The sequence below is a fragment of the Gobius niger genome, assembly GCF_951799975.1.
Source record: "Gobius niger genome assembly, chromosome: 21".
Lineage (NCBI taxonomy): Eukaryota > Metazoa > Chordata > Actinopteri > Gobiiformes > Gobiidae > Gobius > Gobius niger.
The window spans coordinates 11,494,184-11,511,811 of NC_136872.1; the positions used below are offsets into that span (position 1 = coordinate 11,494,184).

Here is a 17,628-nt window from a genome sequence, read left to right on the forward strand (position 1 = left end):
TTATGAAATCACACAATGTAACAGACAATGTCATTCTTTTCGAAATGATGACTCTTCATTTAGCACCTTAAATGTTCGGTTATACATGATTTACACACTCATACAAAATGTACTGGGTGAATAATAAGTCAGTAACAGTCATGTGGATCAGGAACTTGTGTTTGCATTGAAGAAGTACCATTTTGGGGTCACATGTACCGTTTAGCCGAAACAGTTCATTTCTGACATGGTACTCCTCCAAAACCATATTTGACCGCTAGAGCTTTTTGGACCTATATTTCTTTTCACATTAGAGATTTTATTTTATATAGAAATTGATATATACATTAAAGTTCATTACCAAACATGATGCATATGTACCAATAGTGTAAAAATCCTAAATTGTAAAAGGAAGGCACTCAACTCAATTTACATGTTCGCTGCCAACAGATGCCAGAATGTGTAGTATGTGTATGTCCAGGATTATATCCTTTCAAGTACAAAGTGTACACTGTCGCCCGAAGCAATTGTCTGTGAGCTTTAGGGCCATTTTGCAACAAGGACCAATATAAAACAAACAGTGCTGAGCAGCATGAAACAGGTGCTTGAAAGTCCAGACTGAACCTCGTAAGTTACACCTAGCAAGTGATAAAAGCATTCTGAACTTTACCTGTTGGTAAAAACACATTCTGTAGTAATTAATTACAATTTAACTTGTTTTAACCCTGTTTCAATCCAATTCTTTACTTTTTTTAAACAAGTGCCCGAAATGTAGAGGACTCTTGTCAGCTCAGCTCTTCGTCCTGAACTCTAACGTACAGGAGAACCGTACACTCACTTCACATGAACAGCCATTTTACACAAGACAGAAACACTACATGACATCCACAAAGAACTCGCTGGGGTTGCCCATTGCCAAGTGGAAGGACTGGCGGGACGCGGTGAGTTCTGGGGGCACAGAGCCCAGGTCACGTGTGGGTGGTGCCCCGGGAGGACCTCCTGGAGTGGAAGATGGTGGAGGGGGTAGGGCCGGGTGCATGGAGGCTGTGGCCAGCTGCTGTGCGTGAGGAAGAGCATGTGCAGTTGTCATGGCCGGATGGGGGTGCTGGGGTACCATCATGACCATCATGGGGTTGTAGGGTAAGATGCCAGGCGGGTACGGGGACATGTGAGGCGCTTGGGGCATGCGGTGGTGGTGTGAGGAGCGCTGGGAGGTGTGACTATGTTCACTGGGAGCAGCAGAGCCGTGGCCTCGCCTTATACTGCTGCGCGTCGAGTATTCGGATTCACTGCCACTTCCGGACCGCGAGTCTCCACAGCCATCAGCGATGCCACCAGAGGGAGACTTCTCTCCTCCTATGGTGCTGCCAGGACCTTTACTGCCGCGCCGCCGATCCCCCTCACTCCTGTTTGACCCACTGCTGCGACTGCCTGTGTACACAAGATAAAAAGACTTCAGATATATAATACAGTGGATACACGTGGATGCTTTTCAGGTCAACAATAATAAAATAAAACCACACGTTACAAAATCACATCTTTTAATAGGTTTATAGTTACACAGAAAAAAAAGAATGGGAAGAAGCCTAATTAACTTTTGCAAAGGTCATGGTGGTGACTGGCGACATTTACCTTCGCTGTGCTGGCTGCCGGTGCTGCCGGGGGCATAGCTGTAGCTGGTGAGCTCGTGGTAGGGCGGGGGCTGGCTGGAGAACGGGTGTGTGGGGTATGGCTGGTAGGGGAAGGTGTGCATCATGGGCCAGGGGGAGGCGCCAGGGAGAGGCAGAGGAGCCAAGGTGTCCTGATCTGAGGCTCCACTCGAGCCATCGTTGTCATTTAGGGACAGATTTGCCATATCTGCGCCAATAAAAAAAGACATTACACGGTTACATCAGTCCTGTTTAACGAGCAAACTGAACAGTTAAGGACCAAAAAAGTTAACACCGTGCTGGCACTATTTAGTTCTGTAAAGTTTGTCCTGGACAAACTTCGTACAGTCAATATAGACTGCTGAAGTGTTCAAATACTTACAGTTCTCGCAGTCACTCAAGTCTCCAAAGACGTAGTAACATTGTTCAGAGAAGGTAATCTTGTTGACCGTGTGTCGAATGAAGCCCGCCTTCAGGAGGTTGCTCGCATATTTCCTGGCTTCACGGCGATCCGTAAATCCTTCAATGTGATGGAAAAGCCATTCCACAACATCTGACCCTGTAAAACAGACAAGCACTTTACTGAAGATCTGTACAGCAATGACCTCTACGATATATACGCTCCACACTGAATGGACCAGTGGTGAAATATGTAGCTTAATTACTCTTCATGATTCAGACACAGGTGACTTCAATTTAACAGATGTTTTCAGTCTAAACAGGCTGCTTCGTGAGCACTAGACGTTCTTTTCATTGCTACAAGTCACACTGTTTTAATTTAGAGCACAAAACATAATAGCTGCCCTGTAAAACTGAGCCACAAGAATGATCACGTGGCTAATGTTGACATGTTGTTGACCTGTTCCTACAAATGTGTCTTACCAAGAAAAGCATTCGGGATAGTGATTTTCAGCCACATTCGATCCCTGACCTCCAAACCGGACTCTGGAGAGGCCATGGCTTTGGCAACTGACGCCATGTCAGAATGGAGTGATAAATTAAAGTCATCGAAACCTGAGGGGGAAAAAAACATTAATAAGTGAAGGAAAAATGTAACTTGCGGTTTGCAACATAACTTTGGTTGCTTATTTCATATTGTTTTGTATGTGCTGTGGTTATACATATTACAGCGAAGATGGTGCAGTGTAGAAGCCGCTTTAGGATTGATCTTACGCTCTGTCTCTGTGACGGAGGAGGACGAGGTGATGGTGCTGAGGGAGGAGCTGCCTGGGTACGGAGGGTAGGCTCCGGTCATAGCCACAGAGTGAGTGACCCACGCCGCTGGATCAATGGGGCGGATTGGTTCATCTGCACATTGGGAGAGAGCATTTTATAGAGCCTGGCATCACCGTCGACAAGAATATAAATCATTTGTACTTACTGCGCGGCAGAGTGAAGTAGCCCTGAGGGGAGGGATCCCAGCACTTGGCCACGGTGAGAATAATGGGCCTGTGTGTTCAAGACAAGAGTAAAGCATGAAGTACAAGATAATGGCTCAGCTCAAGTCACTCAGGTCAACATGGAATAAACGCTCACCCTGGTTTGTGAACAATCTCCCTCAGCACACGCACAGCGTCGTCGTTGCTCATGTTCTCAAAGTTTATATCATTGACCTGAGAGCAGGGGAGGGTTAGAGACAATAATGCACAGATACTCAGACGCACACACTGAAGTACTATCTGATCGTACTTGTAGTAACATGTCTCCAGGTTCGATGCGTCCGTCTGCCGCCACAGCTCCTCCCTTCATGATGGAGCCAATATAGATGCCCCCGTCTCCCCTTTCATTGCTCTGACCGACGATGCTGATCCCAAGGAAGTTGTACTTTTCTGCATTTGGGAAAACGCAATAATCAGTGATGTAACTATAAAAGTAAACTGTTGCAGATACTTGGAGCTATACATACCCATATTTAAGGTGACAGTGATAATGTTCAAAGACATTGTAGAGTCCGTCACACTGCTGAAGGAGGAGGCCTAATAAAAACAAATGTGTTTCACCACTATATTATTAAGGTTACATTCATAATTTATAGAGTTGCAAAAAAACAGATACAAACCCTTTCTAAACGCGGAGGGCGCTGTTTCCTGCGTCGCCGATGTCGTTTCAGAAGCCTCGAGGCTGTGCTTTGCTCGGTGGCGCTGCTAAACCTGTGTGAAAATGACCAAAGCATTTGTTACCTTTCATTTTTAGCTTCCACATTCACTTTGACCTTCCCTTCGCTTTACCTGCTCATAGTATCGTCGTCCTCCGAGTCGCAGAAGCTCGTGGTTTCCAGCTCGCTGCTCATCATCGTGCTGGAGCTCTCGTAACCCGCGAGGTGGCGCTCCATTCGAGTCTGCCCGTTCATCCGTGGCCCTACGGAAACAAGCCAGGGGACGATAGTTACATGTTTGCTCAAGTCTGTTTACATTTTCGGAGGGGGATCGCAGATATTGCTTGGGTTCTTTTCACAATCTCCAGATGCACGCGTTTGTTTTGCAGTTGGGAACAAGCCAAGTCATGTGCGAGTGTTTTCACCAGCGCTTGCACTGACCGTGTTGATCCATGCCCTCTCTGTGTCGCGGTCTCTCTCTGCGAAATGAGACTACAGACTCGGTTTCAGTCTGGTCGTCCAATGTCTCCACACTGCCGGTCGCATTTGGGCTGAAAGTTGCAAAAAGAAATAATCATGATTCTGTTTACAATTAGAATATTTAAATCATCATCTCGAGCTACATTCACAATGGTTATTTTCAGTGATTTGTAGGAGCAACAAAGAAAATGAAAATCAGGAAAACGTCCCATTTCCAACTGCACTGCATGGAAAAAATCTTCCCGTGACTGCCGACAGATATTTCATGGGATTAGTGGAATTATGCCTAATTGGAAAGTACATGTAAAAGTCATTAGGATGTGCTTCTGAAAGGAAAATGTCCAGGTCGTAAAAATCCTGTGCCGCTCAGATGTGTGTGAACTCCGGGTGACTCCTGAACCAAACCCCAGACGACATATTTCTTACGGAACGAAAGATGTTAAGTGCTTAAAATGATAAATGCGAGTTTGCCTGGGACTCAGATTACTAGACTGGTTTCCTCCCATTCAGCGCGAGCAGTAGAGCTAGTCAGGATAAAGACAACACTGATGTTAGCTTTAAAAAAAACAAGACGTATTTGGACACTTCGGGCTCTAAGCTTCACTCGGATAATGTGTGTAGTGTGGGCTCTTATATAATTATGGCTTGGCTGCACATTTACCTTCCTGTGAGCCTCTTTAAGCCCTTTCTTGAAGCTTTAAGACTTACAAAATAAACAGCCCACTGTGTCAGAGGGTCAGTTCAATAAGATTCGAATGAAAATGTTTTACATGTTTGTTGAGGTAAGTAATAGGAAAAAAATAGTTCAGGAAATATCTACGTACGAGTCTGAAAACTTTATTGGAGAAAACCTACAATGTGACTCGACTGTCAAAGAGTTTGGGTGCTTCGCTTACTGAAAGGAGGGGGGTCTGGAGTCTCCAATGCCCCCTGTTCTCTCGACAGGGGGCGGGGGCAGCGGTGGAGGAGGGGGCGAGGGCTGTGGAGGGGTTTCCACGGGAGCGACCACAGCCACCGGGGCGTCTCCAGCTGGGGCATCTGACGATACCAACTACAAAAAAAAACACAAAAAACAAACATCAACAACAAAAAAAGCAGCTGACATAGATTGAAAATGAGGGGTGGGAAATGGGAGAAGCGGGGCAGGCAGGAGAAGGTTTGGGTTAGAGTAAGGAATACTTCTAAGATGTCAATTACTGTGACACGCAAAACACTGTAGTCTTTTCAGATCGACGTCTTCGGGGCAAAGGGAAACGCTATCCCACACTTAACCTGTCTTTCCTCATTATACGGAAAAAGTGCCCGTAAATGCACCCACACACACACAATAAAACGCAGTGACAATTAGGCTCCGCACCATTCAGGATCGAGTTACTCAAAACATAAGAACACGCAGAGGGAGGAGACTGACCACTGCTTTTCTCTTTATTATCGCGCCGACAGGATTCACAATACATCGACAGCCGGAGTTATTCCCTGTACAGACGTCCGTGCTACACCGTCATCCCCCTTTTACCCCACTAATGGCCACCACCAAAACGGCGTCTTCGGGGATCGGCCTTGGCGTGCGGCTCACATGTCAGTCCCCGTGGTGCGATCGCTTTGTTCCAACTTTTTTTTTTTTTTTTTTCGTTTTAAATGTCTTTTCTTCTTCTTATGCACTTAACAGATGCTCGCTCCCTCTAACCTGCCTGTCCGGGCCAAGTCACGTTGTGTTTTGTCTCTATTCAGATGCGACCAGGGGGGGGCGGAGTGTGCGCTGCTAGAGCCTCTGGGAGAAACTGGAAGTAGGTGAACTGTACATAGAAGCCTACAGTACTGATGGGGAAGGCTGCGGTGTCGATTAGCGCAATGCAACTCAATCTACAGTGAGAAACTTTCCTCGTCCTTTGTCTGAAAAACCATTTAGCGGCGCAAACTCCGCCTCCAGATTACTACAGTGTCGATATACAAGATGATGTAACCATGGGTAAGTCGAAACAATGCACAAGTTGCGTATTTGAGAAAGGAAAGTGGAAAAATGACTGCAGTTAAATGCAAGTCTAGGTTTATGTCCCCTAAAAGTAAAAACGCTTACCCATGACACCACTCTGCCGTTGAAACATGGCAACTTTGCAGCATCATCTGAGATCTCTTCTTTGACCACTCTGAAAGAGAGATAAAAAGCGTAATGAGTGAGATAAAGGAGGCTTTTACACGACAATGAGGCACTCGCTGTGTGTGGGATGATGAGGTAGACCGCTCTAAACCAGACCTCATCAGAACTGTGACCGGCCCACAGCACGTCCCACTCAAGTGGAACTAAAAGGTTTACATTGACACACGCCATGAAAAATTATGAAAACACAGCATCTGAAGTAAGGCTTCAGTCACATAGATTAAACCAATACCTTTCGACAGATTTGCTCATTTCATTTCGATCCATTACATGTGTTAGACGTTACCGAGGTGATCGGACCATTGCCAAAGGCACAAATTCTGTCCAGAGCCAGGCAGTGCAGCTCAGTGTTTGCACTTGTACACAGCCTATTAACCAGTGTATGTGGGTCCCTCCAACTCTTACTAGTTCTACAATTATGTAATACTGACTTATCACACTTGGTAAGGCATGGACACTTTCATTTGTGAATATAAAAAGGTATTATATGCATCTTTATCTGACTGTTTACAATGATAATATATGACAGTGAGGACAAGTGACATCATGAAGCCATACCACTTCGATAGGTCTGGTTGGCAATACTAGGTTGCCTGGACTCATTCTGGCTGACTGGTTGGTTGGTGGTGGTCGGAGGGTCTGTTAGTTCAGATGTAGAAAGGCCCAACCAGGAAGATGAGCTGCGAATTAGCACTTGCTAGAAGCTCTTTCAGCATCAGCTGCAAACGTGAATTCTAACTATGTTAACTGCAGTGTCTCGGATAAATGAATGAATAAATAAAATAAATGTGCAAATGGCTCGACCACGTGTAAGTTATAGTTATATTTTTTATGGTCCTCATGGCACGATGACGACATTGCTGTGATAACACCCCCTAGTAGCTACAGGCGAGTCTAGAAGTTTTGCAACAATATGGAATCCAATAGGGACATGTCAAAAACAACTGAAAATCCAGACTTCAAAGACTTTTGTTTCTAATAGTTACCTCCCGCCACAACTGAGGAGAGTATCATATTTTCCATGTTTTTTGTTGAAAGCATATTCAAAGTTTTTTCTTTGGGCTTTGATTGACTGGCCCTGGAGAACTGAGGAGGCTTGTTGCTGCTCTGTAGGAGGAGTCTGACCTGCCATCATGGATTCTCTCTTGAATGGTGTCATTAATGTAAATGAGGAGGACAGAAGAATGAGAGCCTACTCCATTACAACGTGGACATAAATATTAGTATAGTGTGCAAAATAAATTTTAGTTTATTGAGTTAAGTATCTAGTAAAACCGTGGTTCTCAACAAGTATACGTTTAGTGCCCATTTTCAACATATCACTAACAAAATGAAATATGAATTTCAAGTTTTAAGTCTTGTTTTAGTTTATATCCTAAGTTTGGTTGAGACAAGCATTGACTGTAAAGCCAACTATTAGAAATATCAAACCAATGTCTTAATAGTAATTTTTGGAAAAGCCCACGACTCCCTGAAATGGCTCCTCGACCACTTGATAAAGAACACCATAAAACTAAGGTTGGAGCTGCAACATGTGGTCTCTGCGCTTATTGGGCCCAAGCAGCACAGTGGCTGAGCGGTTAGAGCTCTTGCCTCACAGCAAGAAGTCTGAAATCATGCACAATAGGTGAATCCTCCAGCCAGGTGATACTGACATGTGCCTGGCTCAACATCTGGAGCCGGGTCTTCCTGCGGCCGTTGTCCTATAATGACAAATAAAGCACCTTAACCATAACCTAATATGAAGGCCTAACACTGCCGTCCATTTGTCACTTCTCTTTGTGGCTGCGCTTTACTTGGACAGACCACAGCTCAAGTGTAACAGAGAGGACACTTCAAACACTTGGACTTCCTGTTCCAGCTTCATTCACCTCCTCCTCGTCGTCAGGCTGAGAGCCCTGGCTCCTCTGGGCTTCTCCTGAGCAGCTGTCGAGAGCTGCTTTTGTGGCCGAGTGCTACATACGACTGGAGTGTTGCGGTCTCGCTCTGAGAAAGAAATGGCTTTTAAGAGCTACTGCCGCACGCAATGAAAAACGTTTGGTTTAACAAATTAATCCAAGTTTCACACTGCTTTCAAAGAGTAGTGAGAAACTTCAGTTCATTCTACAATCAAATAAGCAACATGAACTGTAAATCCAACCAACGAACCAGTCATACCAACTTTATTAAAACTATGGGGGGAGCCACCACAGCCTCCTCCATTTATTCTGATGGTTAAATGTTCCCAGCACTGCGATGACACCGAAACAGACACAGAGCTAACTATCCGCCACCTCCCTCTCCACTTCCTTCGCAGCAGACACCAGCAAATGGCCCCGGTCTCCGCTGAAGCTCCCAGCGCTGGTTTGGGTCTCCCCCTCCGCCACACACACAGGCCGGGCCGACAGCTGGCCGAGTACCAGGGGCGAATGAAAACACACACATTACACAGACAGCGACTCTCCTGGGCCGTGCGGGGGGAAACGCTTCCCCCCCCTGCCTGTGATTGGACAGCTGACCCAGAGCTATGTTTGAAATGTTTTCATCAGAACACGGCTGGGGATATTCAAATGAGCGTGTCATGCCAGGATCCTGTATTTGACTTCAAGAAAGAGGCTCTGTTCTATTCTTGTGAGGTGTTTTTTTTCTTCTCTTTGGAAAACACTTTAAAACTAGTAGTGTGTTTTGAAGTAGTGCACTCACTGTAGGGTCATCATCATTGGCCAGGTCTGAAATAAGTCGCAGTATAAAAGCATTGGCCTCGTGGGAAATTAAGTCTGACTGGCATTTCCAGAAGTTAATCCGTCTCTGTGGTGACGATTAACTGTGTTGTTGCGGTGCAAATGTGCCGAGATCCACCTCCACGGAGAAACCCCAGGTGCCCCTAATGCTATGCAGACCTCCGCTCATGTAAATGGGAGTGTCATTCTAGCAAACAAAAGCTGCTGCAGACACAACAACAGCATTATCTCCCCGCTTTGGTTTGTTAAGTGCTTATTGGTGAAGTCCCAGGGCCAGACACATTGAGGTGGTCAATTGTCAAGCAAAACGGTTAAGATAAGTTGAGCCAAGGTTGCACCCACTTGCGAAACAGCTTGGCCAAACCTTTTTAATCTATTTAGGCTAAGCTGTACTTCATATACGGTGTAGTTCCTGGAATGTTGAGTGACAACCTCTGCCCAACACAAAAGGGGGGGGGAAAAACAGCAGAGTTCCTGAGTTGGGGTTGATAGTGTATCCATCTTGGCACGGGCTTCCGCAGTGCCATCCAAAGAGGCGAATCACCCAAGCTTCGACACTCACCCAGGACTAGAATGCATTTAACAGAAGCCCAGCGGGTCTCACTGGGGGAATAAACCACAAACATGCCTCTTCTGCAGGAGAATGCACGGGACTTGAGGAAGGGGGGAAGTAGATTAATTGATAGGGAAGAGGAGGGCACTGGAGGGGGAAAGGGGGAGAGGAAGCCCGGCCTGAAAGGATGGCTGGCAGGCCAAAGTGTTAAAAGAGGAGAGACAAAACCCTGGCTTCACTCCCAAGAGAGAGAAAGGCCAGGGTTTCACAAGACGATGGAGTGAAGGCGCGAGGGAGGGTGAGGATTAGGCCGAGGAAAAGCAGCAGCGGGGACAGGGAATGCCTCCCATTGTGATGATGTCCCTTCAGAAACGTCCCAGGCAACATACTTCAATATTTATAGAAACATCTGCTTATTGCTCATCACTGTGTTGCTGCGGATAATGTGCAGAAAAGGGATGGGCTGCGGGAGGGTTCTGTTCTCATGTCTGTTTTGCACATAAGCCATTTCCTATGGGTCAGAATGCGCACAGGTCAGTCACAAGACAGAGTTGCATGACAACAAGCATGCATTCATTTAACTTGTGCGTTTAGTACTTTCAGTGAGGAGCTACTCAGCCTCCTGACTTGAACAAACAGCGCTGCCTTGCATTAGTTGCAACGTTGTTATACCAGATTCGAGCCATTGTTTCACACAGCGTCTTGGTTCTCGTAGGGGAAAATAAAAGAAATGGCATTACAGCTTACCCAAAGTCCTGGTCCATAGACTTGAAGAAGAATTTGTAGTTTGGCTTGTTCAGGACTTGTTTAAAATCCAGCAAAGTGATGTTTTCGGCAGCAATCGGGATCTTCACCAAGTACGGCGTCTCCTCCTCGTCGATATGATAAATAATTTTGGTTTCCGCCATTTCCACGGCCGCTTGTGGGAAAAGGAGCGAGGTAGCGTTAACTTTGTTGGGTAGTGCTAGCGGCTAGGTGGCTAACGAGACGGCAGAGGTGAAGCGATGATGGCCACTGAGATTTTCAGTCCGAGCCAGAGCACGTAAAAAGCCTCAGGAAAACTCCGTTAAAACCCACAAACCGGTTTCAACAACTAAAAAAAAAAGCGTGGACCCCCTTACCGCGGGGCGAAAACCGACGGACACGCTACATTCACACGACCGAACTACCGACAACTTTTCCCCCAACAAAAACATAGAGGAGGGGGTCCGAAAACTTTTCACCACTTTCTGAGCCAACGCGGCGTGTGACGCCATACGCAACCCCCCTCCTTACGTGCCCGCGCGTGCACACCGCTGTTTTTACATCTCGTTTTTATTACGTTTTTATTATATATATTTTATTATATTATATGCTTTTTACAGATATTATTGACTCATCACATCAAGTTATTACAGGATCATTGCTAAAATAAATAAACAATAAACAAATATAAGAAGAACCCCAATCGAAGATACTGATTATTTTAGCTTTGAAACTCCAATGAACCAATCCAACTTTTCTAACTAAATGAATGTATTTTGATCTAGGCCTGATCTAGTAGATTAAGAAAATGTAAACATACTAAAATAATTCTGCACATTCTGCACCTTCTCATCAATTTAGGTTCATAAAGCACTTCATTGTTGCACTTTCAATAATTACGATTCATAATTAGCCTACGAAAAAAATATAATCGTCTTCAGGTTCCAATGTATTCCAATTTATTCTCTCGACTTAGAAGCAAAGAATACATTACAATACAATACAATACAAAAAAACATATACATATACATATATAATAACATATTAAAAAAACTGAAGTACCAACCTTGGTTTAATTGTAATTCCTAACATTTAATTGTAATTAGTGTCAATTGGATTACAGAGACATGTTTCAAGGAATTATAGATTTTAAAGAAACGTATAATTTATCCTGGCAAGAAATACATAAATGTTGATTAATGTGCATTGACCCTGTTCAAAGTTCAAACAAACTAATCAAAATTAAAGAAAAATAAATCTAATTTATCCACTAGAGGGAGCTGCTTTCTCTATTATGACAGTCAGTATTTTTAACAGCTGTAATAAGCCTATAGTTTTCTGTTGAGCACATGTGGCCCGAACACCACTGCAATCACACAGATTACCACAAACATGACCCAGAAGGCCGCTGCCAGTACCTGCACCCAAAACATAGTCCTCCTGCTCTGCTGCATGACCTCCTCCTCCCCCATCAGCCCAGGGGCTGCCCCGTACGGTCTGTCCGGGTGCATCTGCTGCACCCTGAGGCTCACAGTGGGCAGGATGATGTAGCGGGCGTCGCGGTTGTCACCCTCAAAGGACAACACCACTCTTTGGGTTACTGTGGATAACCCGGAGGCCATTGTAACAGGCAGCCTGAAGGCCATAGGGTTCAAGCGGGCCAGAATCAGGGAGTTGTAGGGGAGAGATTGGGCGTCGCCTGTCTCGAGGGGGGTGAGGTGGCGGCACAGTGGACAGGGCATAGCGGGTGCACTGTTGGGGTCCCCGGGCTCAAAGGGGCACAGCTGGATCCTCCGGAGACACTCTGTGCAGAAGACATGCAGGCACTCCAGCATGCGCGGGCACTTGTTGTATGGGTTGTACTCCTGGTAGCAGATGGGGCACTCCACGTCCATGTGCTCCACCGGGGATGAGGGCGCAGGGTCCCCAGGGTGCGGAGCCACAGCCGCTTTCCCCATCAGTGCAGGAGGAGGAGCCATGGTGTTTATTTTGATGGATCTACTATGAGAAGAAATACAACTTTACACAAGTGAGAATTGCTGTGAGAACCTCCCAAAAGTGATGTGGCCTTTCACTAAACGCAGGGATTAGCCCTGACCCGAGGGATACTGCTTTGTTTTTTCTTGGTTTTTATGAACAAATTCCACAGCACATGAGTCATAGCGTTCATTTGCTTTACCACTCAGACATCTACAGTCCTGCCCCCCCCCCCGAGTCTGTGTCTGCTGTGTGCTGACCTAAACGGTACACTACACGCTGAGCAGGAAGTAGAGCAGTAATGAGGCAGAAAAGGTGTAAATCAAAGCAACAAGTGACGACAATAACAAATTAATATGTAAATCATAAATAACATGATAATAGTTGTGAGTAGATTGAATAAAAATGCTTTCTGCCGTTAACATTAAACAGAAAAAGATGATACAGTATATTACATTTGCTTTTTGGAGAGCACAACCAGATGTAATGTTGTAAAGGTAGTTTTGTGTAGTAATTGTATCCGTATCTGTTGGCAAGTACACAAACTGAAGTACTTATACAGGTTTGAGGAGACCTGAGGAAATGTAATATTTTGTAAAAGTGAAAAGTAAAAAGCCAGCCTTTTCTTGCATTATACCGAACAAGCTCATGTGGCAATACAGTTTGGTGTAGCTTAAATATTGACTTTTTTTTTTTTAAACAACTAAAGTAAGCGCAAGGTTAAACAAATGCTACCGGTGGGACATACTGTAAACCTATATTTCTAAAGACCTTACTTTTTGTGCTTTTCGTAGCAGCTTTGGTTCACTCTACGCATCATAGTTAATCAAATAAACAGCCTCTTGAGTTCCACCGCCTGAAATGCATACCCGGGATGTGTTTTAATAAAAATAGCCCGGCAGTATCTATGTGGACCAGCAGCTGAATGGGGAAAAACCTGGCAGCGCTCCAACACACCACAGAGAAGATCCACTTACTTTGGTCCAACTTTGATCCGGGCACACCTCCGACGCCGGTGCTTTCCATCAATCCTTTACGTCGGTAAAGATTCGCCTCCCTACTTCACCTGGCTGATATGGTCTTGTTTTGTTTTCTGCCTCGTCTTCCCTGATTTCCCTTGCCATCCGTCACCCTTCGAGACATGGCGGTAATTAAGCCCCTGGTGATGTGGAGGTAACCATGGACGCACACGCAATACAAAAAATGACATATTAAACGCACCAAGGCTCCTGTCACCGCTGCCTGTTTTATAAGACATCCACTTAGTCAGTATGTGAGAGTGTGAAGTTTAAATGGACTGTACTATCGCTTTCTCTTTCTAAGTTAATGATACATATTTGAGTAATCTGCGGATCTTCACCAAAGGCTATTCTTAGCATTGCAGTGGCCAAAAAGCTCCTCCCTAAAGGTCCTACGTATCCAGGAAATGCCTCCCTCACCTCTCGATCTCTTGCTAAGCTTAATTCTTTCATTGCAAAGTAAAATCACTCGCCTCGCATTCACTACAGCCAGACAGGCCGAGCGGACGTTTTCTTTTTCCTCTTTGTTGAAACAGCTGCGCAGCTAAGGGGAGCAGGAGGAGGGGAGTGGGAGGGTCTTATTGGGATGGTGGTATTTCTAACCAACAAAGTGTAAGATAGTGATAAAGATGTTTAGAATATTAAAAAAATAGGGGAGAGGCGGGAGGGTTGGGTCATGGGGAGGGTTGGGTCACTCAGTGGGATGTCACTTCCTGGATGTCCATAAACAATTTATGGATGCTAGATGGCAGATGCCTGAAAGGTGAGTAAACCAGAGCAAAAAAACTAAAACATACCAGCTTTTGTTTCACACTGAATAACTTATTATCTCTTAATCATTTTTGTCTGTAAGAGAAAACATCTCAAATGGCTGACTGGGCAGCGTTGGGCCACACAGAAGACATTAATGTCCCAAGCTTTTCATCTCTTGATGCCTGTTAAACATGTTTTGGGGAAGTCCCCGACTCTGAGGAGTGAATGAAGAAGTGGAGGAGGGTTATTGTGTATCTTCTCTTTTGTTTTCTGACCCAGACAAGGAAGACCTTATGAACGTATGAATCCAGACACTGTTGTTTTCATGCTGTTCCTCTTTATCTGGTACTGACACATCGGCTCCATCTGTTAAGTTTCCAGTAGATCTTCGTGGTTATCAAGTTCACTAAATCAAGTTCAGTACTGACGAACACTACGTTTTACTGGTTTTTGTTTTAAAAAATATAGTTTTCCATGTGAAGGACTTGTTTCATGTTTCATTACTGTAACTGTGATCAAACAAACAATACAAAATTCTATAACTTATCATATTGTCATAGATCAATGTCACTGTGCCAACCCTTCAGAATAGTGACCCAACGCTCCCATTGGACTGACCCAAATCATTGCAATAATTGAAGTTAAATTAATTCAGTTTTTGTTGAATATTAAAGGTACACTGCGTAACATTTTGGACTAAGCTGTTGCCGACAAAACAGAACATGCTCCTAATAAGCAGAAAATGCCATTACAGTGGTTAATGAAAGAATGGATTTGGATGAGAAACTAACCTGTTTAAATCTCAAATTCTACTGCCTTTTGTCACATCTCCATGGAGACGAGCTGGAGACGCACCCACTTCTAGTAAAGTTTACAGTCATATCTTAGGAGAGGTGAGTCTCATAAATGTTTGGTATTTTTCAATGATGAAAATATATGTCATGCTTGTATTTCAATTTTATTCATTGGGTAAAATTATTCGCGGTGTGGCTTTGAAGAATGATATAGAGGTCCCTACATATGGTTCTGGAGTGTGCAACACCTTGGCAGTAAAGCTAAGAAATGTGACCCAACCCTCCCCAGCATAACACCCCCTCTTTAAAAACCTGCATCACATCGACAGTGATAAAGGAGTCAGAGCTGCAAAGCCATTTCCTGACTGTAGGACCATTCTTATTTCATCTTATCTTCAGTTTTACGTGTGTGAGGTCGTAGGAGTGCTGTTAATTGCATAATATATACAATAATAATAATTTTGCAACATTTCAAGGACGTTATGTAATGGGCCAAGGACAAATATAACTAATAATATGTATACAATTTAGTTCAAAAACAGTATATTAGCTCTGGCAGATTCTCTTTCATTGATTGACCAAATGAGAGGGCCATTTCCTTTCATTGATAATTCTTTTTTGTTCTGTAAGTCTTCCTGAACTATTCCTGTAAACAAAGGGAAAATGGCTTGAGTTATGTCTTCTAAATAATACACTGGGAAACAATACGACCTGTCTGGACTTGCCTGATCATCCAACGCTAATATTTTCCGTTGGATTATCTGAAAGCGCACCTTTGGCTGAGCAAGATGACAATATTACACGGCAGAGAAAGCTCTTGCCTTGCATTATCTGGATTAATTTACGTTTTGGAAGGAGCACAAAGGTGGCGGGTAACACCAGATTTTGCTGGTCATTTGAGACTCGACAACAAAGCCTTAAGCCCAAGCAGGTGTAACTCCACAAACTGCTTTGAAGCTTAAAACTTGCTGCTCAGTTTGTCCTGAATCTGCAACAAAAAATATAGAACTTAGTTGTTACAAAATGTGTTTTAGTTGGTCATCATAATAATTAAAGATCACACTATGGTTGTTTTGTTCAAGGCGTGACCAAGTTGTTCCATTAGAAGTGAAACGTGTCTTCAAGTGAAACCTAAAGTAATTAAACGCCACAGCAAACTGTCTTGAGCTGTTATTGCTCTGGGAACAGTTTCATTTTGTATGGCTCTTTATGGCCCTAAGATGGACTGAATATTCCAATGGAGCTGTTTTAGTCACGGTTGGAAGATCAGTCTTTTTTTAAGAACTCAATGTGAAAGGTTTGAGAAGCACTGACGTAAAAGCTAAAAATACTTTTGGGCAGGTGTCTCTCTAACTCACCGGGAAATTGTGCTATTGGTTGTTTTCAGGTTCTAGAATGTGGTGATGTCACAGTACCTAGTGTGGGGGGGGGGAGCCAGTTTTACACTTTCACAAGTCCATATCTAAAAAGATAAGGTATGAATTACAAAAAATATCATTAAAATCAGAAACAAAATAATGCTACCTCTATATAACATTATAGGCCTTTAGAACGCTGTGATGTCACCTGAAACCCAGCAATATACGGAACAATACCTCCCTTACGGTAATAGTTTAATATTACAAGCTCAATTAGATTATGATATGAGCCAAAATCTCTTACTGTAACTACAACCCTGAGGGAAAAATCGGGAAAAGTCATAAAGAGTTTAAAAAAAAAAAAAAAAAAAAAAAAGAGAGAAAGAAAATAGGACACCGGTGGGTTGTAGCACAAACAGCAGCACCGGTGCACACGTACAACACACTGGAGGTTAGTGATTGTTGGCACAGAGCTGAGCGGAAATCCCCATGAAAGGACTGAGGGCTGAGGCAACTGATAGTAGTGGGAGGAGGAAGTGCACGTCACACACCGCTGCCCAAAGAGGGTGTAGATTGTGTTGGGACAAGTTTATGGAGGACACAAGTTACAGTTTCAATTACAATGGAACTATTTTTATCTAGTATCCAATTGCCTCAATTTCTTTTCACTTACAGTAATTGCCATGTAGGCATATTTGGTTTGGCTACAGTGATTTCCAAGAAGCATAGGCCTAACATCTATTTATTTCAGTGGCAAGTGTATATAACCCCATCTACTTGTAGCCTACTATTACATTCAAAAGATCATTTATTTGTAAGTAAGTAAGTAAGTAAGTAAGTAAGTAAGTTATATCAGTGCTCTGGTCCTGCCTTACACCCCTGCGCGGGCTCTGAGGTCTGTGGATCAGAATCTGCTAAAGGTTCCACGTATGAGATTTCGTACTAGAGGTGACCGATCCTTCCAGGCTGTTGCTCCCAGGCTCTGGAATGATCTTCCACCCTCTTTGCGCTCTATTGACTCTGTTGATTCTTTCAAAAGCGAACTTAAGACACATTTATTTGTTCAAGCTTTTAATGAGCTACTTTTGGGCTGCTATGATTTCTGTGTTGTTTTGACCCCTTTTTATATTGTATGTAATTTCTGCTTTTACTCTGTTGTGAAGCACTTTGTGGCCTTTGCCTGTGAAAGGTGCTATATAAATAAAGATTACTTACTTACATTTATTTGTAGACTGTGCTGATGAAGGCTTGTGAGAGATAAAAGCCTTTATGAGTAAATTTAGGAGGGGGGGCTGCCATCAGGAGTTACTGTAAGGACTCATTGTCTGGGACTGAGGCGCTCTGATTCA

General features: G+C 44.0%; 2 protein-coding genes across 2 annotated transcripts; both read right to left on the bottom strand.

The window, feature by feature from the left end:
* Nucleotides 1–2: 2 nt before the first annotated feature.
* dvl2 (dishevelled segment polarity protein 2) lies at nucleotides 3–10,860 on the bottom strand. Its single transcript, XM_079579677.1, has 15 exons — nucleotides 10,382–10,860; nucleotides 6,281–6,350; nucleotides 5,100–5,254; nucleotides 4,165–4,274; nucleotides 3,857–3,986; nucleotides 3,688–3,778; nucleotides 3,535–3,604; nucleotides 3,318–3,457; nucleotides 3,165–3,241; nucleotides 3,010–3,077; nucleotides 2,802–2,936; nucleotides 2,511–2,642; nucleotides 2,011–2,187; nucleotides 1,612–1,836; nucleotides 3–1,410 (listed from the first exon to the last, which is right to left on the bottom strand). The coding sequence occupies exons 1-15, from the start codon at nucleotides 10,540–10,542 to the stop codon at nucleotides 854–856; spliced, it is 2,298 nt and encodes a 765-aa protein (XP_079435803.1). The 5' UTR covers nucleotides 10,543–10,860; the 3' UTR covers nucleotides 3–853.
* Nucleotides 10,861–11,542: 682 nt separating this feature from the next.
* Nucleotides 11,543–12,344, bottom strand: LOC306980895 (uncharacterized protein). The gene has a single exon (XM_079580435.1). The coding sequence runs from the start codon at nucleotides 12,334–12,336 to the stop codon at nucleotides 11,707–11,709; it is 630 nt and encodes a 209-aa protein (XP_079436561.1). The 5' UTR covers nucleotides 12,337–12,344; the 3' UTR covers nucleotides 11,543–11,706.
* Nucleotides 12,345–17,628: the final 5,284 nt, after the last annotated feature.